At 36.2% G+C, this 26,043-nt stretch overlaps 2 protein-coding genes across 5 annotated transcripts in view; one reads left to right on the top strand and one right to left on the bottom strand.

Annotated features, from left to right (window-relative positions):
- The window catches only part of LOC118271856 (SH2 domain-containing protein 4A), a 67,872-nt gene extending 46,173 nt beyond the window's left edge, over positions 1 to 21,699 (top strand). For both annotated transcript variants that reach the window (XM_050693836.1, XM_035588100.2), the window contains exons 3-11: positions 11,898 to 12,012; positions 15,995 to 16,111; positions 16,844 to 17,017; positions 17,292 to 17,513; positions 18,269 to 18,446; positions 18,566 to 18,673; positions 18,814 to 18,921; positions 19,117 to 19,311; positions 19,598 to 21,699. In XM_050693836.1, the coding sequence (XP_050549793.1) occupies positions 11,908 to 12,012; positions 15,995 to 16,111; positions 16,844 to 17,017; positions 17,292 to 17,513; positions 18,269 to 18,446; positions 18,566 to 18,673; positions 18,814 to 18,921; positions 19,117 to 19,311; positions 19,598 to 19,713 (1,323 nt within the window). In that variant the 5' untranslated portion in view covers positions 11,898 to 11,907 and the 3' untranslated portion in view covers positions 19,714 to 21,699. The remainder of the gene's footprint in view (positions 1 to 11,897; positions 12,013 to 15,994; positions 16,112 to 16,843; positions 17,018 to 17,291; positions 17,514 to 18,268; positions 18,447 to 18,565; positions 18,674 to 18,813; positions 18,922 to 19,116; positions 19,312 to 19,597) is intronic.
- A 511-nt stretch (positions 21,700 to 22,210) lies between these two features.
- LOC118272234 (cyclin-dependent kinase-like 1) overlaps positions 22,211 to 26,043 on the bottom strand; it is a 34,829-nt gene continuing 30,996 nt past the window's right edge. For 2 of the 3 annotated variants that reach the window (XM_050693831.1, XM_050693833.1), the window contains exons 13-16: positions 24,358 to 24,407; positions 23,945 to 24,096; positions 23,303 to 23,388; positions 22,211 to 22,916 (exon numbers count right to left, since the gene is read on the bottom strand). In XM_050693831.1, the coding sequence (XP_050549788.1) occupies positions 22,860 to 22,916; positions 23,303 to 23,388; positions 23,945 to 24,096; positions 24,358 to 24,407 (345 nt within the window). In that variant the 3' untranslated portion in view covers positions 22,211 to 22,859. The remainder of the gene's footprint in view (positions 22,917 to 23,302; positions 23,389 to 23,944; positions 24,097 to 24,357; positions 24,408 to 26,043) is intronic. The other variant, XM_050693832.1, reaches the window with a different exon arrangement.

Genomic DNA, 26,043 nt, shown 5'->3' with positions numbered 1-26,043 from the left:
TTGGCGCAAACGTTGGGACATTAACATTCTAGAGCAGGCGCCAATCTAGAAACTGAACATCGCTCCTAGGTTAGAAACTTTGCAGGTAAAGCTGCAAGTTGTATACGGCGATGATGATGACGCCCATATTTGCCGCCGTGTTACTGAAAAAACCGCGTCGCGCCGCGTCTGGTTCTTTCCTTCGATAGAAAAGTTAGTACCTAGTGTGGCAGTGGTATTACTAGAAGAAATTAAACTTAAATATGAAGAATTTGGTATACTTATTTTACACAATTCAAAGTGTAATAAATAACAAGAATTCATTGTAAAAACTGGTCAACGAACATTTAAAATTCTTCAATTATGATTAATAAAACTACCTTAATTATTTGGAAATAGGATTAGGAAATGCCTACTATTGATTTATTAAGTCACTAAACAAACATATATATAAAATATAAAAAAGAATAATTAGAGAGCAAATAACAACCAAACGTAAACCGTTCGCGCGTAAATGAAATACGGACTTAACAGCATTTTCACTCGTTGACCGATAGCGGCAACGATTTCGCTGTTTCTCGGGAACACATTTAGAAACTGTGGAACTTTATAAAGATGATCTAAATGGGAATGTGAGAAGTGTGAAAGTCTCCGTAAAAGGAGGAAATCGTAAACCAGCTGGTTGTCTGACTCGCGGCTGCTCGGCTGGCTTTTCTTTTTGTTTTTCTAAAACTGTAAGCTTTTTTCTCATTTACCGATGATAACTTACGGTACCTTACTCATTTGAAACTGTATTGAAATACCAGAATCAGACCATTATGACTATTTTCGTAGATTTTAAGTAATTCGAAGTTAGTGTGTGAGGTAATTCAAGCACTATTTCATTAAGTTACTTGAATCAGGTTATCTGAAATATCTTACTTGAAAGTGAATGTTTTTTACATTTAAATAACAAAACCTTATTTCTAAAATACTTATAAAATGTAAGATTGTTGCTACAGATGGCTATCTAAGACCTACTGACCTAGTGGGGAAAATTAACTGCAATTTTATAACTTTAGGAAACCGTAGTAAGAAATTGCAAAAAAACGTGTGCAAAACGGTCGACAGTATTTTTTATGGAAAAAGTATTGTAATTGAATCCTTAATATGAGTAATGTAATTTCTTTTATTCTTTGAAAGACAACTGAGAGGAAAGGCAAAATAATCCAAAAGTAACTATTTTTATAACTGAATGAGAAAGTATGGGAGCTCGTGAAAAATGTGTAATAGTGGTCCCTAACATAACACAAATTATAAAAGTGTTCCTTGAGCAAAAAAAAAAAGAATATTTATTTTGACAAGCCTTTTTATTTTACCAAGACTATTTTGACAAAGATCGCGCGTGTTCGTTAGTCTCGCTAAAACTTGATCGGCTGGACCGATTTGGGTAATTTTGGTCTTGAATTAGTTGTCGAATTCTAGAGAAGGTTTAAATGGTGGGAAAAAAAAATAAAAGGCGGTACAAAATTTTCCGGAGCAGCTAGTGTTGTGATAAATATTCTTTCACGAAGGTAGTACGAAGTCCAGGATAAGTTGTTTCATATTAGGTATAGAACATTTGACATTGTTAACAAATAATTGCATGTTAATATTCTGTCTTGAATCCCTTCTCCCGCAAAGTTAAAATTTTAGCACAACAGCACTGTGTCTACCTACGATGTAATGTTAAAGTTTTTATTTTCGCGCCAACTCGAAGGTTCGTCGACCTCGGTAGTTTTATTTTCAACACTTATTAACTGTAACTTACGTAACTGAAGCTTCGTTCTGTTGCAAAATTAACTGTCTACCATCTTATAGTAAGTGAGTAGTTTCATTAAATAGATTTTTATCGTATTTATTGCGACTCCGGTTTATTAAAAAACTAAATTGTTTTTGAGTAAATTAAGTAGTTTGATATTATTTATTGTTAAAGTATGATTATTATGAGGTTATTTACTTTTACAGTAAAAGCTTCTTGTTTTGAAAAATAGTTTTTTTTTTGTATACTGACGAATTTATAGGTTCACTGACTTATCGCCACACTCAGAGTCATTTAATGGTTACTTAACTCAGTCCTTAGCAAATGTTTTCGATACTAAATCGTTACTGAGGAATAGTTATCATTTCAATCATTCAACATCTCTGATACAAGCAAGCAAGTTAAGCTATTTGGGGTATAAATGTAGATGAAACTACGAAGCCAGATAAGTTTCTTAAAGTAATTTTTAAAATAAAATAAAAACGTGAGACAAAATAATGTAGAGCCATAAGTACCAATCAATTAAAATTAAAAGTCTATCGTATTTAGACGTTGATTCGCTCAGCGAAATAGCGAAGTAACAAGGACTTGTTAGGCACGATTAGTCCTACACATTCTAATTTATACCAAAGTAATAAACGTTGAAGACTTTAATTTGTTTCAATAAGGTTATGTTTGGAATTATCAGTTTGTTTTGATAAAGAAAATTACATCTGATAATCCCATTCGTGGGTGTATTACTTAGTTTAAATGTGCATGGACAGATTTGATTGAAATTGTTGACGTACGACATATCAAAATCGTACCTACAGTTACAGTCATAAATTAATTTTACTTTTTGATTTATGAAATTATGATTCCTCCATTCGAAGCTATACTTTGGAACGAACACCTAGCTTCACTGACAATCAGATTGACATAAGTTTTTAAACTGACATGGTCACTAAAACTACAGTATTAGAACTCGAAACGGGATAGACTCGACACTCATAGAAATAGAAAAACTTGATAAATATCCCGTTTCGAGTTCTAATACTAGAGTCAGATTGACAGACAATTCAATTTAACGTTTCAAAAGTGCCAAATTAAGGATGATCCAATTCATAATTTGAAAACTAACTTTGATTTTATATTTCCCCGTTAAACTAAGATTAGCAAACCAGAGCTTACCACAAGTTGATACGGTGGCTTACATATTTTACACGGTGGCTGAACATTAAGGCTTTATGTGTGTTGCGGCATTATTTCTCTGTAACAGTACTGTATAAATAACGTTGAACTCTCGTTGTAGGCTAGAAAAACCCGCTATTATTGCTCGACTGTTTTTGTTAAAAGTGCAAGTTTAATACAAAAAGTATACGTCGAGTTATATCGGTTTCGGAAGCCATATTCTTGAGAGCTTGCGGTTATTATTTTGTTTATTACTTAATAGCCAACGTAAGTAAATATTATTGAAATGATTCGAGGAAGTATAACTAATGCCCGAATACTCAAACGCTACTCAATTTTAAGACGCTCTCAAGTGTAGTTCTGTCACTATCAATTCTTTATAAAATGACAGAGATGGCACGATATTTAAGTACAACTTAAAATTGAGTAACATTTCAGTATTGGGGCGTAAAGCTTTAACTTCCCAGTCACATATTCGTCGTTTTATGAAGCTATAGTTGGCTGTCTCGCAAGGGACTAGGTTCATCGACTCGTGCCTACACAAAAACGGGCGAACACAAGCATGACATTATGGCGGCGGCCGCGCCTGTGTTTTTTGCGAACACGTGTTCACTTGTTCCGCCATGCCCAATTGCCCACGCAACGATAAGATTTCTGAGTTTCTTTTTACGGCAGCACATTTTGATGCTTAAATAAACATTTTACAAATTGAGGTTAGAATTTCTCAGAAATGTGTCGACAATTGTGAGGTCCATCTTTGTGTTAATAACTTTAGCTTCTGGTATTTAAAATCTTGTTTTTATCTTTTTAATTTGTCTACGTTTTGTCTTCTTTATTTATTTCCCCAAAACAGACACAAAAAAACCTAAACAACGTAAACGAGGCAGTGAAATTGGTTCACCAATGAAATTTTAATCGTAGTTAAAACTATTTCCTTAACAGTAATTGGCTATAAACAAGCACGAAAGTAAATTATTTGCTTGTTTGTCTAGAAAATACTGCTTTCGTGTGTGCACGCATTCTTATAGCAATACTTTTACATAATCATGGGGTATGGTTATGATGATTATATTGAAGTGGAGATACAAATCTCTAGCGAACTCCATGACACGGTAAGCTAACCTCTAATTTGTCGGTGCAACCCACTTTCGAGCCAGCTTTGTTTCCCGCGAAAAGTCATTTGACATACGTCATGTTGACAGCTTATTGTTTTAAAAAGAATAGCAGAAACCAGTGCTATTGACGATTTGAATTATGCCTACGTTTCTGTGCATTTCAACTTTTTACTGTTCCAGATTTTTTATGGGTTCTTTTTGTTTTTGTGTTTTAAAATATGGTCAAGGCATTCAAGATGCAAGGTTGTCTGTAATACGTTAATACATTCATTGACTGATATAAAACTCATTCTTTATTCTTCATAATAATTCATCTGTATTCTATGTTATTTTAAAGTTAATGGTTGTTTTGTTTTGGACTTAGATACAACATTTTCAGTCAGTTGTACATATCTGTATGTAGTTTAAAGTTGTGAAACCTGAATTGTTAGTAGTAGACAGTTTGCAATGCGGCTTGCGCAACGCATGCGCATAATCTTATTCGTATAAATCAATGTTGATAGTTATGACAGCGATATGATTGCTGTCATTATTTCAAGAACTGTATCTGTGATATACTGGAATAGAAGTAAGAATGCAACTTGTTAGCTTATGTTTTAAGAAACACTATAGGTACCAAGAAGCAAATACAAAGAGGAGATATCATAACTGGATTTCCCTTTAACATAATGCGTGACACTTTACACGCCCCTCTTTATTTTCCAACATGCAGTCCCATACTACAAACACGTTGCCAATTGTCCACATTTTAATGTGCCTTTTTGAGCGCTTATAACTTATCTACACCTTTTTACTTATAAAATTATTTGGCAGGGCCCATTTGTTTTGTCACAGTGCACAATCACATTATGGCCACTCCTCTTTGTACTTGAATATATCTTGATGATGATAATATGATGAATGAACAAATCGAAATTGTCACTTGAAACCTCGTTTTAGCTTGTTAAATAGTGAATGTTTTAAGTTCGTGTAAATTCATTATTTTAATAACTCTATGCTGTATTGCACGTGTTGTCACGTAAGGTGTTACTTGTCTATCCATTAAACGTTATAATTGAAAAGTGATAGACATTTTACTGTATACGTTTTTAAGTAAAAAATAGTATTCTACACTTCACAAAGACAAAGAAGTCAGCGGTTATTGTTTTTAATTGACATCAATTCAATTAAAGAAACGGGATAAAGTTAATTGTTCTAAAACTGGTGATGTGTTCACCGTGCGGTCATTGGCTGATACGTGGAGAAATAATACCTATATTGTTTTAGACGGGTTTTTAAAGTCCATCTGTACTTCAATTAAAAGTGGTAATAACTCATTCGTTTGTCTTTCGTTAGCATTAGGTATAAAGTATCGTCTCATCTCTTATCCCAGAAGGGGCAGGCAAAGGTGCACATTACGGCACGCAACGCCACTCTACAATGTACCTACACCCACTTTTCACCGTTTGTGTGATAAGTGCCGTGTAATAGTGGGTAAATAACGGTATTGTCATATGGGCACAATTACAAACTCTGTGCTGCTACTGAGAAATGTTCGAAAAATGGAAAAAAGCCCAGCAATACTCACCCCACTCGTGTAACTAATTTTTTTTTGAAAATTTCGACAACACGAGTGTTTGAAGAAACATATTTTTAAACAATGCTTACATCTTGTATTTGTTCTATCAAATCTTAGTGCTACAAACATAACATTAAAATACAAAGTTAGTATTACAACAAAAAGCTTGCAGGCAAACTTCGCGCTATCCTTGACCTCAAGCGGGGTCGCGCCCACTCGCTGCGCCGGCGCATACTTTCTTCTTCATTGAGCATATCGAGTGCTTGCTGCACTTACTGAAGGTTAACAACGTTGTCTGCATACATTTTTGAAAAAAAAAACTTGGTTTTTTTTTTATTAAGAATGAATTAATGGATATGTATGCGTGAAACTTATGTCATAATCATAAATTTATTTTAACGAGGTTGATTTTTCTGATTAATAATTCTAGATTATATAATTAGATATCTCAATATTAGCTTTTTTATTTTATAAGGAAAATCTTAGGTGTATTTTATAATAATATGTATTTTATATTAGCTTTAAGAGTGCTTTAGGAGTTTTTTGTACAAAAAATATAAAAGTTTAAATAGCATAATAAATAAAAAGTTCCCCCACACTAGTATTTTCTCCTGTGTCGTGGGTGCGTTTACAAAAATGCACGTTCACATACATATATAACACCCAGACCCAAAACAAAAGTGCAAGAATCAAACCCGCTACCCGTTGTGCGGCATTCAGTTACCCAGCCACCACACCAACCATGTAGTCTCAAGGTTTAACTTCAAAGGTTTAACTCTTAACTTGTAACAGTGTAACAATCACGATCAATAAAAGTGATTGTAAATTCGATCATTCGAGCTTCCGATTGATTGTATCTCACATCTCCCGCTCATAAGGACAGCTTAAGATCTTAACTCGAAGGAAGTGGCGTAACTTTGGCTGTATGGTACAAACAAGTTTAGTATCAATCTGTATCAGTTTCTCTGAAAAATGGAGGTAGAATGGCATTGGTTATGAGATTGGTTTGGTATTTTTGCAGTTTTCAACAATTTATAATTGTTTGTTAGTCACTTAGTTTGATCTCGTAGGTAACTATGAATGTATTTCTCAAATTGATCTGGGAATGGTTTCCAAAAAGATTTATAAACTATATTTTCCTTAACATATTGTGATATTAGCAATGTATGTTTCCTTTGCTTTTTCTTTACTAAAATGTAATTAGTCTGTAAGCTTTCCTAAAAAATAAATAAATCTTAGTTACAATAAAATTTGTATCTCTAACGACCAATAATAACTACCTATCGGTAGATTTGCTTAGAGATAGTATTTTGACATAAGCTCCATACTAAATGTGTCAAAATTCGACCTCTGGTAGGCAAATCTACCGATAGATAGGTTATTGGATTGGCCGTAAATGAACTCTTTGCTAAAAGCATTACTCTTCTGTTTACTTTTTCAAACCTAATGTTATCATTATAACCATAGCACTTTCCAATCACATGCCTACTTGTTACAAAACTAACCTGTATGTATGAATATTGACGCTCACGTCTTGCAGTCGTGGCCAGTAAACGCCAGGTGTCACACCGGCTCCCTGGTTAGCATTGAAGCCAGGTCTGCATTGACAGGTCACTGTTACAACGTTCTAATCACTGATTATTCCAACATGATAGTCATGCAGTGAGACGATTTGAATAAAGTGAATAGGACTCTATTCGGTTGTCCAGACTTTGCTTGCTGCGTTTGTTCAAAATCTGAAAGGTCTGTAAGTGATTATCGACTACTCCAAAGTATTTCAATTTTGGGTAATCCGCTTTTGGGTAGAAGGGTGCTTTTCTATCAGAGATGTGCTATGTAGCTATGCTACGAAGATGTAATAGCTAAGATGTGAAACTATGAGACCGTTTCTAAAGATACTAAACTATGTATGTAGATATGCGAGGAAGATGCGCAGCTCAAGTATAAAATGTATCGATAGTAGGGTAGCCACCCATAGCACGCATCTTTCCATATAAAGAATATAGCTAAGTCCGTTTCCACCAGGTATGTGTACCAATTAATATTATTGGTGGAAGTCAAACGCATTCACAGCAACGTAGCATAGCACATTCCTGGTGGAAAAGCACCCAGAGACAGACTACTTAAACTTAATTAGACATGTATAAACTCATAAAGTATGAAAATAGACAGGTAGAATATAGATATTTGCCAATCCGATTACAATAGCAAATCTAACAACTTCGATTCGCATATTAAACTTGAATAAAGCCTCAACAATACGTAGCAAGCAAAGCTCAAAGCTCTGGCATTTGAGTCACCTTCACTTTTGAACTATAGCGCATGCGCTCTACCAGTTGTTACTTGTATCCATCGCGAGTTGCGCAAGCGACGGTCACGAGCAGTCCTTTGTCAGTTACTGGCAGTGAGGTAATATGAAGGCGTTGTTATGGTTCTATGAATATTCATATCCTTTGAAAACTGCTCTCTTTTAAGGTTGGGTATTTTGAAGATGTTTCGTTTTAAAAGCTTTGAAGGCAATGGAAACGAAGAACGTTGTATAATTATTATGGAGTTTCTTGCTCGTTCTTCTCCATTCGAAGCTACACTTTGGAACGAGCTTCACTGACGGACAGACTGACGGTCAATTCAATTTGACGTTCCAAAAGTGCCTAATTAAGGATTAATTTAAATAAATGCTTTGACTTTGACTTTGTCGTATAAGTAAGTATTATGAGTTTCAGCCTCAAAATAACTTAAGGATAAAGCATTCTGTTTTCTTAGGATACCCATACAAAGTCTATAGGTATTTCTCAAACCAGTCTGACCATTTTTTACATGCTGATGTGTTTATCCGTTGCCAAGCAACCAGATAACTAACAATCGTATCGCCGACAACCGGTATCCTTTTGCAGAAAAGAATAGACCATATTTTGTTCTGAAAAAGGTTGCTAGTCGCATGAAATATCCAGAACATTGTAAAACTCATAGTAGGTTCGATAGTCACAATAAAAAATGCTGCAGAAATGTGAGTCTTAAGGTAAGCGTCCACAGACCCGCATCGTACGCATCGCACGCATTCCGTATGACGTCATCAGTACGCATCGCATGTACGCATTGCCGATGATGCGGTCCGTACGATGCGGATCAGTGGACGCAGTTGTATGAGTGTCTATACAAGACAAACTAAAATCCGTTGCGTGCGATGCGTACGATGCGGGCCTGTGGACGCTTACCTTTAATAGCGACGCGGTATTTGAAACGGATCATTACTTAATTAATAATATGTTGCAGTTGTGACACTAGTTTTGTTAGTAAGTTATGTAAGAGATATAGCGTACTACAGTTACTGTATATGGTGTACCATACGTGTGTACTTAAATTATAACTTAAAGAAAATTAACCCTGGATATAACGCTTAAGCCTCAATTGGCATTTTACTACAGACATGAAATATGTATCCAATGATTGATGAGGTGCAGTGAACCTTCTGTCAACCGCAAATAAGTGTACACCGGCGCAGGCGCATGCATAATGTATGTCGCGCATGGATCGCGATTGATATGCGGCGGCTGCGCGCCCGCACGACCGCCTTTGCAATATTCACTCTTTGTTCTCGATGCCGAGAGGCCTGCTAAAAGTAACGCTATCACGTTTTAGTATCGATTCTTCCATGAATTTTTAATTTTTTACATTGTTTTAGGTAGGTAGGTACTCTTTGTATAGTTAAATGTAGAACATGGTAAAATACTAGAATACATTACATTTGCTTACATGCCTTCAACAACATCTTTTGTTCAGAAGATGAAACCTACGTAGGTAAAAACCTAGATTTTCTTAAACAAAACTTTTTTTGCATCGTTAAGATCTACAATAAGATAAAAATACGGGCTCGTGACCGGCTATTGTAGGGAAAACCACAACAAACTCTTCAATCCACTACTTGACATTTATACTTAAATGCCGTGTGGTTAAAAACAGCTTACTGGCATTAAAAAAATAAGTAAACACTACGCTTTGGAATTTGGCGGGTAAATTCAGTAGCCTTAGTATGAGTTTTCTTTACGTTTGAAGTAATCGAAAGGAAAACGCGTATGGCGCTCTGATTAGCCGGCTCGAACAAACTAACCAATCAGAGCGCCAGACGCGATTTCATTTCGATCACTTTAAACGTAAAGCAAACTCGTACTAAGGATACAGTCTTCGGAAGATTTTAGTCTTTTAATTGGATCCAGAAAGAAGTTTGCATATCGTAATTAAGGCCTCTTTATCAATGAAATTGTAACTTTAAATACAAGTTGATACACACGTAAATGATCCTATGTTACACATAGATTAATCTATGCACACAGTACGCGATAAGGCGCCATATTTGTAATAGTTCTGTCTTGTTCAAACAAAGGGTTTGCAATAGGAATTAACTGTGGAATTTTCCTAATATTTTTACGTAGTTCTCGTTGTTTTCTAAATTAGGGCTATTGAGGTTTTATCTCGTGTTGTGTAAGGAGATTCTTTTCTTTAGTTTTTATGGAGGTTTTGCATTATCTACATCTTTGTTAACTTAGAGTTTTAATAGACCCGAGTTAATAGGTTGCTCATGGGCAGACGTGCTCCATCGTAGGCCGCATCATCGCTAACCACCAGGCGAGATAGCGGCCAAACTTCGACCCATCAAATATATGAGCGTTAACGTAAATATTTTGAGATAATAAAATGGAAAGATCGAAAATTGTTATTGGTACTTATATTGATACTTTGATATTTTCCCATATTTATAGATACTTAGGTATTTTCTCCAATAACCTGTAGCTACCAGCATGCTTATTACAATCACATTATCAACGCGATTAATTACTGAACCTATATCACTTAACAAAGTCTTTAAATCAGCAACTACGTACACATATATTTGCACCAGCTATGTCTAGCAAAAGGTCGACAGGTTCTATACCATTGACACGCGGAAACAGGCAGCCATTGATGTCATTGTATGGCATCAAGTTGTCTACTCGCTCGGGACTTGAAGGAAACTCAGTAATTAGTACTAATGTCGCTTTCACTGTCAGTTGTGACTGTGATTTTTAGATGTCTTTTCTGATCTTTGAATGTTTAGACTTTTCTCTGTTTCCTTTCATGTTTCGAGATCAAATGTAATGTGTTTTATTTTTGGATGTTTGGTAATAATAACAAGATGCAATTCTAATTTAAAAAATATATTTGAACACCGTCAAATGATGCGCCCACGTTCCCAAAAGTTCAAACGAAAACGCTCTACAATTTTCCTTCAATATAATGATGTTTGTAATCATTTAGATACGACTGACTTTGACTTTTATTTGTGATTATTTAAAGAACATCATTACAAAGTAAAGTAAGGCACAAAAGTATAAATATGATCATTATAACAAGGAGAAAGCTCTCATCATGTTATGGTAACAGTCATCGTCACACTGCACTTTCTTCCGTCGTGTCATCATTAATGACAGTTCATGGCATGGGTGTCATTGCCAAATGTGCCAGTCGTGAAATGTTGGCTATTGGCAGTTGCTCAATTGCATTAATGCCTAGCACACGCTCTGTGAATGGCAGTAATGATCGCCCTTGCAAATAATATACTTAATGTTCAATAAATTGTATGACAAATTGGTGGGATAATTATAAAATCATGTGGATAAAAATGTGATTGCCAGGCAAGAGGTGTCTCAATCTGTTTCGATTTTGGAATCGGTCTAAGTATTTGATATCATGAATTTGGATGTCTTGAACTATTTCTAGTATTAATAATTTTATGGCAAGGTTTGTAATACGGTACCTACGTTGAAATGATAATTCATCATCATTATCATCATCATATCAGCCATATAAGACGTCCACTGCTGAACATAGGCATTTCCCAATGACTTCCAGATATACCTGTTGGAAGCGATAATTAACTTTGTAAAAATTCGTTGTCTAATAAGTAAAACCTGTAAACTTCTTTAGAAAAGTAAATATTTGGTAATTGTCAGTTTTATAATGAGAACAAAATTAACCAAAAAGCTATGATGATCGCTTATTCTAACTCTATTTAACTGTAATCTGACATGTAGTGAGAGAAACAATATCTTCTGATTTATTTCGTTGCGGGATCCAATACAATCATTCATGACCCTGGGACGCGCCGGACTTCAATGTTCCGGTGTTTTTATGGTTGTATCTACTGTAGATCCTGCTTTACAGGAGTTGCAGCGGTAAGGGAGGCTGTGGCGGGCTTGTCCCATTAAAAAAATGTAGTGAGAGTCTCAGTATTTATACAGTGTGTCTGTATTGTCTCCAGGGCCGGCACGATGTTGCAGCAGATCCTGCGCGACATGTGGGTGGACCCCGAGATCCTGGCCGAGCTGGACGAGACGCAGAAGCAGACGCTCTTCTGCAAGATGAGGGAGGAACAGGTAATTACAGAGCGTAGAGCTCAAAATAAATATATTTACGGAGGCCCGGTTCTCCCCTTCCCAATCTTCCTAATTCCCGATTTACAACAATCCCCCAAAATACCGGCAACGCACTTGTAACGCCTCTGGTGTTTCAAGTGTCCATGGGCGGCGGCGATTGCTTACCATCAAGTGATACGTCTGCTCGTTTACCGGTGTCTAAACAAAAAAGAATTAAGTTTTTACAAACTTAGGACCTTTATGCAAAATATTAATTCAGCTACGCTTGCCATAATTATAAATAATTACTTATTTTCTAATTAATATTTAGAAAGCACTAAAGAACAATCAGAGAGTAATGAACTGTTACGTAACTAACACAAAAACAGACATTATGCAATATTTAACAACAAAAAACCTATACAAAGTCATCTATTGTCAGATTAATAACCAGTATTGGATATAAATAGGTACTGACTGTATCGGAACACTATTCCTAGAATGTATTAGATCGCAGCCTATAGTTGTAGCCTTATCTCTAATAATAAGCGTGCAGTCATTCGACATGCCTCCGCTTCTATTATTTTACGAGTTTTGGCGACGCCATGACACCAAGTTGCTGTGAATATGTACTTTACAACATTAAAACTTCTTCTAATTTAAAAAGTTACATAACATTTGCTTTTATTTCCCCGAAGATACAACTTTTTTGTGGGGTGAAAATCATCCAATGACTTCTCCCGCCTTGGGTGAGGCGAGAGGGAGTGTCAGACTCTTACTGACTATAAACCATCCCGTTCCTTTTCCTGCTTTGAGCCAGATAACCTGTTAAGTTGTCCGCAGTTCCAGATATTATAACTACAACTTAAGACTAACTTTTTGGTTAGCAAGCTTGCAGGGTTATTAACCAACGCACTATCAACGACGAGGCATAACTAAAATGAGTTAGGAATTAATTTTACCATTTGCCGAGCGCAGTAAAGTATTCCTTCCCCGTTCTTTGTTCCATAATAAATAACAGGAAACCACGCAGTGATTGGCATTCTAACCATGAAACAAGAAAGAACTGTGATTTGAAAGATATTCGCTTTATTTAGTAAAAATCTTAATTAACCCTTTCAAAACTATATCCTATTTATGAATAGAATTCCAAGGCCACATAATTTGATATGCTAGTGTTTGTACAATTGCCGCGAAGTTTGGGATATTGTGAACGCGCTTTGTCATGTCCTGACAGCTTCCGTGTTCCAAGAATGTCTTCATGTCTGCCGGTTGCAGTGTCTGGCGTAACAAACTTGTGTCTGGGATAAATAATTATTATTTTCGCCAATATGACTTATGGAAATATTGATGTAAAGTTATTGTAACATGTTTGTATTATAACTTTTGTGAGACATGCTAAATTCATTGTTATGTTTTTCGGCATACTCATGTAATTAGTTGAAGAGGAACACAACTAGTTTCAAGCCAAGCTAGAGGCTCAAATCTATGAGCAGCTCTGCTACTCGTTTATTGTAACATATTTATTGTAATTCATAGCCACTTGAGAGTTTCTACTGTAACTTTAGTAGAGTAAACTTTAATTTGCAAAAAATATTTGTAAAATACTGCCTGACTACTATACATTAAAATGTTCGGAGCTATTTTATAGTTAAAAAAACACAGGTAGCTACATAAATCAAATTATAAAACATTAGCGATCCATAAGTGAATAGATGTAATAGGTCAATTATATTCTTTTTTATTTAACTTAAGTTATAACCGCTTATTATGCTATTTGAATTTGATTGTATTACTACTATTGAAGGTTATTTATTTGTAGTTTTATTTATTACTATTGTATTTTGCTACTGGGAGTCTGGCTCGATCATGTGTCTAGCTTGGATTCTAGATGTGTTTGTTTTTTCAAATCAAATCACTTGATTTATTTAATCTTTAATCTACACAATACAATTACACAGTGGTACATAAGGCGAACTCAATGCCAACCTTAGGGTTTAAAGAGAAAGTCTGCAAAAGTAAAAAAAGTAAGTAAGTAAAGTAAGTACGGAGAATAAAAAACAACAGCAAAGAGAAAAATATATTCATTGTACAAAATAAATTTGGTGTACATATTAAATATTACCTAATAGCACATAATATATCGTACAGTGTGATCTACTATTTTAATACTATAGTAATATGTCCCAACTATGGACCCTTTTAGGCACCGTTACCTTTTGTTATCCTATCAGCATAACGTTTATATAATTTTAGACAGGTTTTTAGGACAAATAACCAAATATATAATAACTGACATCATCGTCTCAACCGTTAAAGGATATTATAGTGTCGTAAGCTCAGTCGTATTTAAAAGTTAATTTTGTCGTATTATATTGAAATCCTTAATTGGCATATAATATGGTATGGCTAATGAATGTGGCCTGGAGGTGACGGCAGAGGTCAACTCGGAGTGACCTTGGTGCATTCCAACAGCACGCCAGACCACGACAGGATTTGTGTTGCGGGCATTTACAAAACCTAGTTATAATGTTGTAACCTAGAGCTTCAACAAATACCTACCTTTATATACAATGTGATAGGAGCGAGACTTCTAACCCGTTAAGGCTGAGTACTACATCTAATTATATCGACAAAAAAAATAATATGGGAGGTTGAACCCCTAATTGAAAATATTGAAAAATAGTGATTTTTTCGGTAAAAATAATTCACAAATGATTTTTTTTCTCACCAAAACATTATCAAACACATGAAAAAAGTAATGAATTAGTTAGCCAAGGTTATTAGCTACCGTTTGTTGTTTTTTTTTTGTTTCTACGACGCATACAACCTTTGATATCAAAAAAAGTAAAAAAAAATATTAAAATAGCCATAACTTTTAGGGGGAGGGGATTCGACCACTTCGACCCCCGACTTTTGTCGATAAAATTAGGTGTAGAACTCAGCCTTAACGGGTTAGAAGTCTCGCCCCTATCACATTGTATAGGTAGATAGGTATTGCATTATGTGTAATTTAGACACAATGATTTAAACAAAATATAGGGAATAAGTTTAATTCTAGTTTATTTAGAAATCTTTTAATTTTTCATACAATCATGTCTATTATTTCAAAAGTTTGCCCAAATGTTAAACTAAATAAACTAAAAAACACGTAGATATCTGGAGAATAAGCTCTACTAGTTTCGAGTCACAGTGGGACTCTTCATCGTGAGTAGCGTGCGCAGACGCAGCTACGTCGCGTGTTGTTTTAGTTAATTTTGTATGTCTCACGATAGTTATTGTAAAAAAACATATTAATCTATTTCAAAAATTCACACGAATCTCCCTAATACCATGGATTTTTAACCCCTTTAATCTTAAGGAACCAATACTATCTTTTCCTCCATTACAAGTTGCTAATAGTTCTACATTAGCAAAAAAGTAATCTACATCCATTTATCCACGGCCATTTGTTTCCTATCTACAAGTAATAACAATCTATATCTCTAATGCAACAAAGATCAACTTGTTATAAGCTACTTTCAATTTAGCACAAGGTCGCTTTTTGTCCAGCTCCCTAATGGCGGGCAATTCGTGACGCCATAGATTGCATCTAACAACAAGTTAACTTTACCGGTTACAATGTGATTGTCGGGGTTAAACTAACCCATCCGGTTAGCTAAACATTTGTTCTGCAGATTGGTATCAAGGGAAATTGTTTTTGGTATTACATTGTGCAAACATACATTATAATGCCGTGTTAAAAACCTTTGGGATGAAAATTGACACCATTTTTTATGTAACACGCCGTAAACGAGCATACGTATGACCTGGTGGTAAGCAATCGCCACCACCCATGGATTGTGGTTAGGAATTTAAGGGTTATTGGGGAATCGGGGATTGCGAAGATTGGGAGGTTTGAATTGGGCATCGGCCCATTCGTGCCGTAGCATGGCTCTCCCACACTTAAATCAATCATCAAACAGGATATATTTTTTAATGAAACCTTGTTGTAAATTTCCAGGTCCGTCGCTGGCAGCTCTGGGACGAGAAGGTCGGCAAAGAGGATGAGAGGCCTAAGTTCCAGAAGAATGGCAAGAAGCAAGTGCAGTTCCTCACGGGAGAGGACGGAGAGCCATGGGTGAGGATACGATACACTTATTTTGTAAGAGAGAATGAGAGTAAAATAGTGAAGACTAAAGCTTTAACTACAGTGTTATGTGTAAACAGACTTACAATGTAGATGAAGCGTTGAATAAACCTGAAGAAGCAATTCTTTTTTTCTTTCTTATATTAATAGTAAGTAGTTTCAAAACACATTGTTTAAAAGATTTAATAGTAGTCGAGATATTGAAAATGTAGACTACATAACAAGAATACGAAGAAAGACTTGTTTTAGAAATACAGACCTACACAGAATACAATCATGGGTTCTACAGAATCAATATAGTTAATAGAAATATTATAAGTAATGAAGGCTAGAGTTATAAACTGAGATTGTGAATAACGATACAATAGCAATTGGATATATAATTGACATCCGGCTTAATCGACAGAATACAGTCAGCCTTCAAACGGATTTGACTTGAATATTATTTGAAGGCTTCATCCATTGTTTGGTGAAACATTTGGCCTTTACAAACAATACCCAAACTATGGCTGATGAGTAATCAGTCATCATTAACTTCGTTTTGTCAATTGATTTATTGACTGTAAAAACTTTACTTATGATAATTGTCTTGTCGCATACTTAATTATAATGATTCAGTATTAGGATTATTGATGAGTGAGGAATGCCTTTTAAAAGTTGGCGTATAGACAGATTTAGTGGCTGTAAGTAATGTTATCTGAACCATAAACTATGATGTTCCAGGTGTGGGTGATGGGCGAGCACCCTGACGACAAGTCGATAGAGACGATCCTGGCTGAGGAGGCTCGGGAGAAGGCGATCGCGCAGGCGCGGCAGGAGGTGCAGCAACTCAGGAAGTCCGTCGAGAAGGAACTCACGCAACTCATCGAATACAAGCCGCTCGATGATTTAGAACAGGTGAGACTACGAATCTGTGTATAGTGTAACAAATTGTAGTCATTTAATCACAAAGATTCTATTAATGATAGATATTGACTCAAACCATAAGATAAATATTGAAGAGGAACTCAACAGTTCATAAGATAAAATTATAAAAGTCAACAAAGAATCAGTTTCTTGTCAAACTATTTAAACTAGATACAGAAAAATAAATTTAGCAAAACATAAAGAAATTTATTTAAAGATATGGCATTGATGAACCTGCTATAACAATTATTTTAAAATATTTCAGAAATTCGATCTATCCCCGAAAACGATAGACCCGTTAGAAGACACGCTGGAGATATACTGCACAGTGGACGAGCTGCGGCAGAGGATCGAGGCACTGGAGCCTGATGTCAAGCTGGAGCAGGACGACCTGGACAAGCCAGACTTCAACGACGCCTTGAAACTCGACCTCAATAAGAACACGCTTCACTTTAACTTTATCGAGGGCAAGAGAGATGTACTGCAGGTCAGTTGAAGACCACAATCTTGTAGTGTGTAGTCCTTTCTCTCTTTGTTGACAATAGTTTGTGTAAATAAAAGTAGTGTTAGAATTCTCGCTTTTGCATGTCTCAAGTGTGTCTTGTCTTGTCGTATATAAGTGAAGAAGTTTGATAGTCTACATTTTGTATTTTTCAATCTCTTCTCAACTTTATCTTCTAGTTGCCACTTTGCCTAAATGTTTTATAAAGTAATTCTATTACAATCTTAGGTTAGGTTCGGACAAAAAGCTCTGTAAACATTCTCTTGTACTTAAATGTATATTTTAAGAATAAGCAAGTCTTGTATTTTATAGAAATTTTATTTTTAATTAAACTCGTATTTTTAAGTTTTGTCGTTTTAATGTTCACTGTCCTTAAATACAACTCATTATCAAATCATGAAATCAGTTCATTGATCATTTGGAACCACCCAGTAAATCGCAACGTGGATGATGCTTCATAAACATTAGAATTTGAACTGCCTCCCATTACTTACTTTCCATTGGGTTTGAAAATTGTAATAATATTTTGAAACGAAATACTCACCACTATTATAAGGGAAATACACTATCTGGCCAAAATAGAATGAGAAGCATGTATTTTGCTTTGTGTGTTTTGCTACTAGCTTAATTTACTTGATATTCTGATAGATTTTACCTTTCTAAACTTCTAGACAAATGCTCCATAGTTTAGCTCCGTGTGGTCTTTCCGAAAGTCTCCAAAGCCACCACTGTATGTCCAGGACATGGGTGTGGGCGCCGGTGGCGACGGGGTCAGTGTGCTGGTGGCGGCCTGGGAGCGACGTGTTGCGGCCGCCCGCGCCGGGGACATACTGCGGGGGATCCGCGCCAAGCGGGCCCGGGCCATGAGGCTGGCGCACCACGCCGCCCAGACACATGATGCAGCCTGGCGCGACCAGGGTACGTATAGCAAATTTCACAACAATTAGAGATGGGACAGTTGAACGTCCTTTTTTGAAAGTTATGAGACTACTTTAGAGGGGTTATCAGTGTTAAAAGACGGTTGAATTATGTTACAGAGCGTAAAGCCAAGGAAGCAGAAGCAAGCATGCGAGAGATAGCGCGCGCCGCGAGAGAGGCGCACCGGCGGAGTGCACACCTCGAAGCACCGCCAGACACAACACAAGGTACATTTTACTTTATTGCTTTATAATAAAGTCGAAAGCCTATTTGTAACGTTTGAAGGAGCTTGATAGATTGAGGACCTTAAGGAGATATCCCATTTTTCTTGCAAGAAAACAAATAATTGTTTGATATTCTCTTGCAGCGGGCAAACCACCCAACAGGGAAGCAGTACTGGAGTGGTTCCAGACACACGAATTGAAGAGAGGCGTTGGATTTGACGAGAACAATGAACCAGTTGATTGGTTCCACGGTAAGGACTTATTATTGAGTTTAAAATTGAAGCGGGTTGGGAAATATTTAGACAGGGCAAAATTTCGCGCATAGTGTGGCCTTGAGCAAGCGTTCTTGCGGTTTAAAAACATTGATGATGAAATCAGTGTTCATTGCTTCCGTCTGCGACATTTCAAAAGGGTTATTGATTGATTTTGTTTCATCATTGCTTCAGGTCTGATCAGCCGGTCGGAGGCAGAAGCAGCACTGTCAGGTTGTCCTGCGGGGAGCTTCCTCGTGCGTGTGTCGGAGCGGGTGTGGGGCTACGCGGTGACGTACCGCGACGCGGCGCGCTGCAAGCACTACCTCGTCGAGGCCGCGCGCGCATACAGGCTGCTGCCTACTGGACAAGTCGCGCATGACACGCTTGGTACGTTAAAAGAGCTGAGGGTACCAATATTTTGAAAAATGCTTCTTTTCATATTGTTTTTTTCTTAACCTTTTCTCACTAAGTATTTTGGTCCCCAAGCGTAACCAAGTATATTTGAAGTCTATATTTTTAGACGACTATTCTGAAGAAAAACTTGGCGAATTTTGGACGCCAGATTTCAATTTTCTCATAACTGATAACTTGTCTAACCAAAAAGATTGAATCGAACCCGTTTCACTTACTTTTTCATTTATTAAAGACTAACCCTTTCTCAATTTATTTCCAGCTGATCTCATAAACTACCACAAGACGGTCCCGATCACGGAGAGCGGCGGCGAGCTCCTGATCACCGCGTGTCCCCCGCCACAGAGGCCCGACATACTGACCGCGCCGCCATCTTGAACACGCGCGGCCATCTATGACGTCACGCCGTCTCGTACAGGCACAGCCAGACACCATACTGTCAAACCTCTATTACATTTTCGACCTTACCACAATAGTGATAAAGTTTGAAATGTATTGTTTGGTCCGGATCGGAGTTGGTTGATCTTCTGTACTCTTTAAGCTCATTAGCTTGAAACTATTTAATACTTGCACTGTTGTCTTGTAAAAGGGCATTATAAAATGCACGTGGTCTTTGCGTTTTGATGAAATTTACTATTAAAATGTAAGAAATTTCACGAACGAGTGCCTTGTGTTGAATAAAACAGTTGTTGAATGTAAATATTCTTTGTAAATATATTGAGACAACATGTAGCTGCACTTGTTATATACTTACTAAAGCAAGTAGTGCCTTTTGTGGCAACGGTGTCAAGTCTATCCATGAGTCGAATACCTATTATATTATACTTTAGATGCTGTAAGCAGTCAGTTATCATAATTATGTCCTATATTGTGAATACTAAGAGCGTGTCATCATCTACATTTGTAAATACCGTCGCACATACACAGTTATCACATAATGTGCTACATTCCAAGCAATCCAAGTATGAAATGACATTTCGATGCAAACCAAATTCTCAACGGATTCTAAAAATGGTTTTAAGTCACTATACCGTATGGACAAACCTCTTATGACTTAACTTAAACCACATATTTGTTATCATCTTGGCTGACGATATACGAAAAATGAGCGAAGTAGGCCTAGTAGTTAAGCCAAAAAGTGCATTATTCTCTTTGAGCTAATTTGAACACTATACAAATACGGCAATATAACAGCCGTGCCACATGTCCGTAACATTCATAGACAACCTAAGACATTACAGCTCTTCTGTGGTCAAGAAACATGAAACTGATCCTACAGAATTTAATACTTGATTAATTTCATTATTTATTTTGTTTAAAAATTTCGTTGAAATATTTTGTTGTATTATGCTTCTATGGACGAGTACTACTTGTAGTTTCATTTAAGTCATATGAGTGATCTCCATACTGTATATAGTGACACAACATTGGTGCTAATTCCACTCGTATTATAATTATATTAAGTTGATCTCGATAGTTGGAAAACTGTTATATTTAAAAGAGAAACATTGTGCATTTCGTTAGCAGTAACTAATTAATGAACAAAATTGTAAGTTAGTTGTTGTGTAGGCTAATGTGATATTTACCAGTCCTTCGAACATATAGCGCTTCAGTATTATACCTACTGCTTTGAAACGAAAATATATTGACGCTTATTACAACTTTCTTGAGGTAGAAACATACTTACGTGTCGTAGCGTGTTTAAGTATATCGGTTGACGCGTAAATATGTTTCCACCTTTAGAAAAAGACAGAAAGAACTATGTTCTATAGCACTATCTTATGTCGCATCAATATAAAATAATATAATAGCTTAAACCCACTCAATAATGCATCTATTCAGTCACACAGTTGCGGTAAAGCCTCGTGTTCATGGTAAACATTTATTGAGCAACATGGTGTTGCTGAATTGCTCTCAGCATATTGTTTAGCGGTGACTCCGCTGCGGAGTTGATCGCGCTATGTTGCAGAGTTGATGCTCGGCGAGCGAAAACAAAAGTGTATCAACAAATGTTGACGTATGTCGTGTTTGCAACTATTTATAAACACAATGACAGTATGGAGTGACAGGCAACCATGTTGCTCAACAAAATGTTTACCATGAATACGAGGTTAAAGTTGCAAGTTGCACATAAACCCAATCTTGTAACATAAGCTCAGTATATTTTCGTGTAATGCAAGTCCTGATTCTGATAAATTAAGCCAAAGTTACTTCAGTACAGAATCGGAGTCTTCATGATAAGCTGTTTATGTTTAGCAATTTTGTATGCCATTTGTATCGTTCATAGGTGACGTACGTCTATGATATTATTATACTATAGTCATTAACTGCCAACTAGAATAAATATTATAATATTGAAAAATACTTTTTTGGTGTTTCATTTCATTAACTACGGTAAAACGGGGTGAATAGAATTCAAAGGGTGAATAGATGTTAGAACATTTTCCCAACATTTATTCACTCAAGTTCTATTCACCCCGTTTTACCATACATCTGCTCACTTAAATGCACAGTTCACTTATATGCCAAACCAATGATTATTAATGAAGGTGTGAACATTTTTTTTTTTGGTAATATTTTTTTTTTTATAAAATAACAAATAGCAACCAAAAAACCACTAAGGTTTAGAACCGTGCTATGGAACATTAATTTTATTTAACATGTGTGTTTGAATATTTTAGGTATGTAAGAGAACATAAGGTTTTCGTAACCCAGGCACAGAATAATAAGACCCAGGTTTAAATACACACACACACACAATCAAACTACTTTCCTTTCCTCTTATCTGCCGATATATGAGACAATAGTATCTAGACATATTGTGTCTCACGTAGATCTACATCCCGGTATACCACGAGTAAATAAAAAACAAGTATTTTTAATAAAGTGTTTATTAATAATATTGCGTGTAATAAAATGTAACACTATACATATTTACAAACAACGCCCCGGCCGCCGCTCTCCGTGGCGGCTAAACTCGTCAAAATAACAAAATTCTATCCTCTAAAAATCCCTTTGGCATGTCTATTTGTGACATAATGATGTGATCACCCAACCAACTGTTTATAAAACAATTTATAAATTAACAGAAATAGTAATCTAATAACATATAGCCCCATTTTATAGCTAAACAATATTATAATTAATGAAATCGATTAGGAATGGAAGTTAATCGATTAATTACACTTTATTCAACTCATTAATTTTAGTAAAACGTAATTATATAATAATATTTATAAGAAAATTACTTTCCACATATTGATAATGATAAACTCACAATTGTATAATATAATTGTGAATGTATCAATACATGAAATTCAACTTGAAACTAGAAATCGATTACAAGAAATTCCTAATCGATGGACAATCGAGTAAATGAATTAGGAAATGAGATAAAACTTGGGTCAAACTATTCTAAATCCTGTACACAATAGATTTAATGTCGGTAACGTTATTTCGCACAGATATAGTAGCAGTCTTTGTGTTAGTTACCGGTGGCTCGGCCACCAGTAGCTGCGGTACAGTCACATGTAGGGCAGGTTTGTCGGTGACCTGGACGATGTCAGCTCCATACCGCTACGCTGTTTATTCAAACAAGTCATGTTAGCAAATAATTTAAAGGCTATAATAATGTACATATTCAGTTTTAGCTCAGTCAGATACTCGTTTAATTATAAGGGCTCCGATCGAGCTCGAAAATAGTTGAGCTTATTCGAAATACGCCGTGTACGGTATTTTATTTATATGTATAATTTAAAATGTTCCACGGAGATGAATATGGTGAAAGATAACTCCCCTTCCCCCTAAAGACAACTTGTAACTTGTCTGGTGCTTTGACGCTGATTGCTTACCATCAGGTGATCCGTCAGCTCGTTTGCCATCCTCAGTCCTATCCCATAAAAAACCTCGCAGAGTGAATAAATAAAAGTAGCACAAATAAACGACAATAATTAAAGTTTCAACTCACAATACCGTCCCAGTTGTCGTATGCTTTGGACATGGTCTGGTACGCCGGGAGCGGCTTCTTCGCTTTCTTCACTGGACTGTTCGATGCTGGAAAGTTTACAAAGACTTCTTAAGTGATTAATTAAAACCTTTCTTAACCGATCTGCAGTCAAAATCATTGGTTTGACAGTAGTTATATGGAGAGCCATGCTTAAGCACGAATGGGTCAGCTCCATGGGAGTGATGCCACGGTCTCACAAATCCGATATGAAACAACCCTTGCGTTGTATTTTGTTGTGTGATAAGGTTAACGGATACCCAATACCCCATTGAAATTCCTAAAGGTCGCCAACAACGCACTTGTAACGCCTCCGGTGTTTCGAGTGTCCAAATCGGCGGCTATTGCTTACCATAGGTGATCCGAAAGCTCGTAAATCGGCTTGTATTAAAACTTTGTTTCATTCACTAGAGTAACTTTGATCAAATTCTACTAGCCATTAGGAATCTAGAAGTAGTAAATCAATTTTTCATTCGTGTAAAAGTTTGGTTTTAAATTGCCCCCGAGGGTAATAAAATAATTCTTTTTTACCTATTATACCGGTAATTGATTATTAGGAAAGGTAATGCATAAGCAGTGACCAAGTGACCGAGTGTTCCAACGTACCTCTGTTCCCTGCGGCGCGGGCGACGTTGCAGTGTTGCTTGCCGCCCGGCATGTACGGCAGCGACAGCTCGGGCGCGGCCTTCTTGCTGCCCTTCTTGGCGGCCGCGCGACCGCGCAGCAACTCCTCGTCCATCACCAGCTTGTTGTTCACCCTGCAGGATTATGTCAACGTATTTTGTAAAGGATTCAAGTTTCTCGTAGAACAGCGTGCCTTAAAGTTTTGGGTTTGTTATTTGGATAACTATCAGGATTATTATATTTCTTTACATCTTCTGAATTTTTAGTTTGAATTTGACTTTGTCTTTTTTATGGAGAACAAGGAGAATAATGTCATCTAGCTCCTAACAGACTCCTTATACCTATAAGGAGTCTGTCAGAATATTATACGATTTGTAATCTGAAGTTCAACTTACTTCTTTATGTAAGGCGTTCTCGGGTACGTATTGACTGGCACAGGGAATGTCTGAAATATAGTTTTAAATTCCAATTACTATAATTTATCGTCGTATAAAGCACGTTGCCTGCATTCATTGAAACCGTATTACGGAAAGATTGATGGGGACTATCTTGTAAAGGCTCTACTTGTTATAACATCGGCAAAAGCTCTTCTTATACTATATTATAACACTAGCTGTTCCGCCCGCGGCTTCGGGCTACGTTAATTCAGTTATATATAGCGTTTTTTAATGATCTCGCCAGGGCATGTACGGCAGCTGACAGCTTGTTACAACTGGCCTTAAATATAGCCTGCCCTTACTCAGCGGCCGATGCGGCCGCTAATGGTGAACTCCTTGAAATCGATTCACTAGTTTCGGATGTTATTCATGTTATGCAGGTATTGTGCCATAATGTATTTATGTTAAAGAGACGACTGAAAGTTGTCATACAAAGTGGTGATGGGTGGCAGCGAAATGGCTAAGAGCTTTACATTGGGTTACGATACCTATTTTTTGATAATAGGACTATTAGGTACCTATATTTGTTAAATTTTCTGAATTTTTAGTTGGAAAGGACATGGCTAAACCGGAAAGTATGGATCGTCGTAACCCGTACAAATATAATATTGAATAAATATGGTACCTAGCAAATAAATAAAGCCGCTGTTTGCCCTATAATTAATGATTAAAGATATTTTGTAGTAAAAAGTGAAGGTCCAGAAACTTGGCATATCTGCGCAATCCTGAAAATAAATGTTGCAGCTCCTACTTGTCAAACAACGTTATCAAAAATTTTTTTCTTCAAACTGTATAACATTGCTCTGAACTTTTCCAAGGCGTTTTGAGGTACCTAAATTAGCCAGAAAGTTATTTATATATGAGGTAGATAGGTAGAATCAGTTAAGTGCTTGTATACTAGTATAATGAACACAAAGTAAAACCAAGGTACAGACACAAAATCTATAGTAAGATTGTGCAAAGGTCTTATACAAAATATATATTATTGTGTTTTTTCAAATATCTCATTTCTTATGAGTTTTTGGTATTTGGTATTCAATAAAAATATTGTCAGAATTAAAATTTTCTACAACTTTTGTCTAAATTTTTTTTGTTACGTTTGAACCGTATTTCGAGATTGATTTTCAGGGAGAACGCGCGGTAACTGCATCACATCAGATTTTTAGCTTGCAGCTAACTTACTATCCGTGATGGTTGGTTATGTCATACCACATTAAAAAAGACGTTATAGTTTCTAAAACTTATTTTTCGTCAAATTCAATTGTTTGAAAGATAGCCGCTTCTAAAGTTATAAGAATTGACCGTGCGTTCTCCGCCCTGTAACACAACAATAATTCATAAGTACGATATAAAAAATGAAATTACGGGTTAAAAGTTGTAGAAATTTTGTATTCTTGTTATTAATGCCTGGGTCAGTACATTTAGCCATCTCCTTTGAAATGACTTTCTTATGGAAAACAAGGAGAATAATCATGTTTGGGATCTTTGCCCTGAATTTTATAGAGTTGCTTACAGCCTACCATATATACCATGGTTTTGAGACAAGTTTTAGGGGGTCTTCATATACAAGTATATAACCGAACAGCTTACAGCCGGGTATCTCGCATTCCGATGATTCTTACCTAATTTAGCCATTCATTCGAC

This window comes from Spodoptera frugiperda, chromosome 5 (assembly GCF_023101765.2).
Source record: "Spodoptera frugiperda isolate SF20-4 chromosome 5, AGI-APGP_CSIRO_Sfru_2.0, whole genome shotgun sequence".
NCBI classification, from domain to species: domain Eukaryota; kingdom Metazoa; phylum Arthropoda; class Insecta; order Lepidoptera; family Noctuidae; genus Spodoptera; species Spodoptera frugiperda.
Note: the sequence above shows the minus strand (reverse complement) of the source record. Positions and strands in the feature narration are given on the sequence as shown.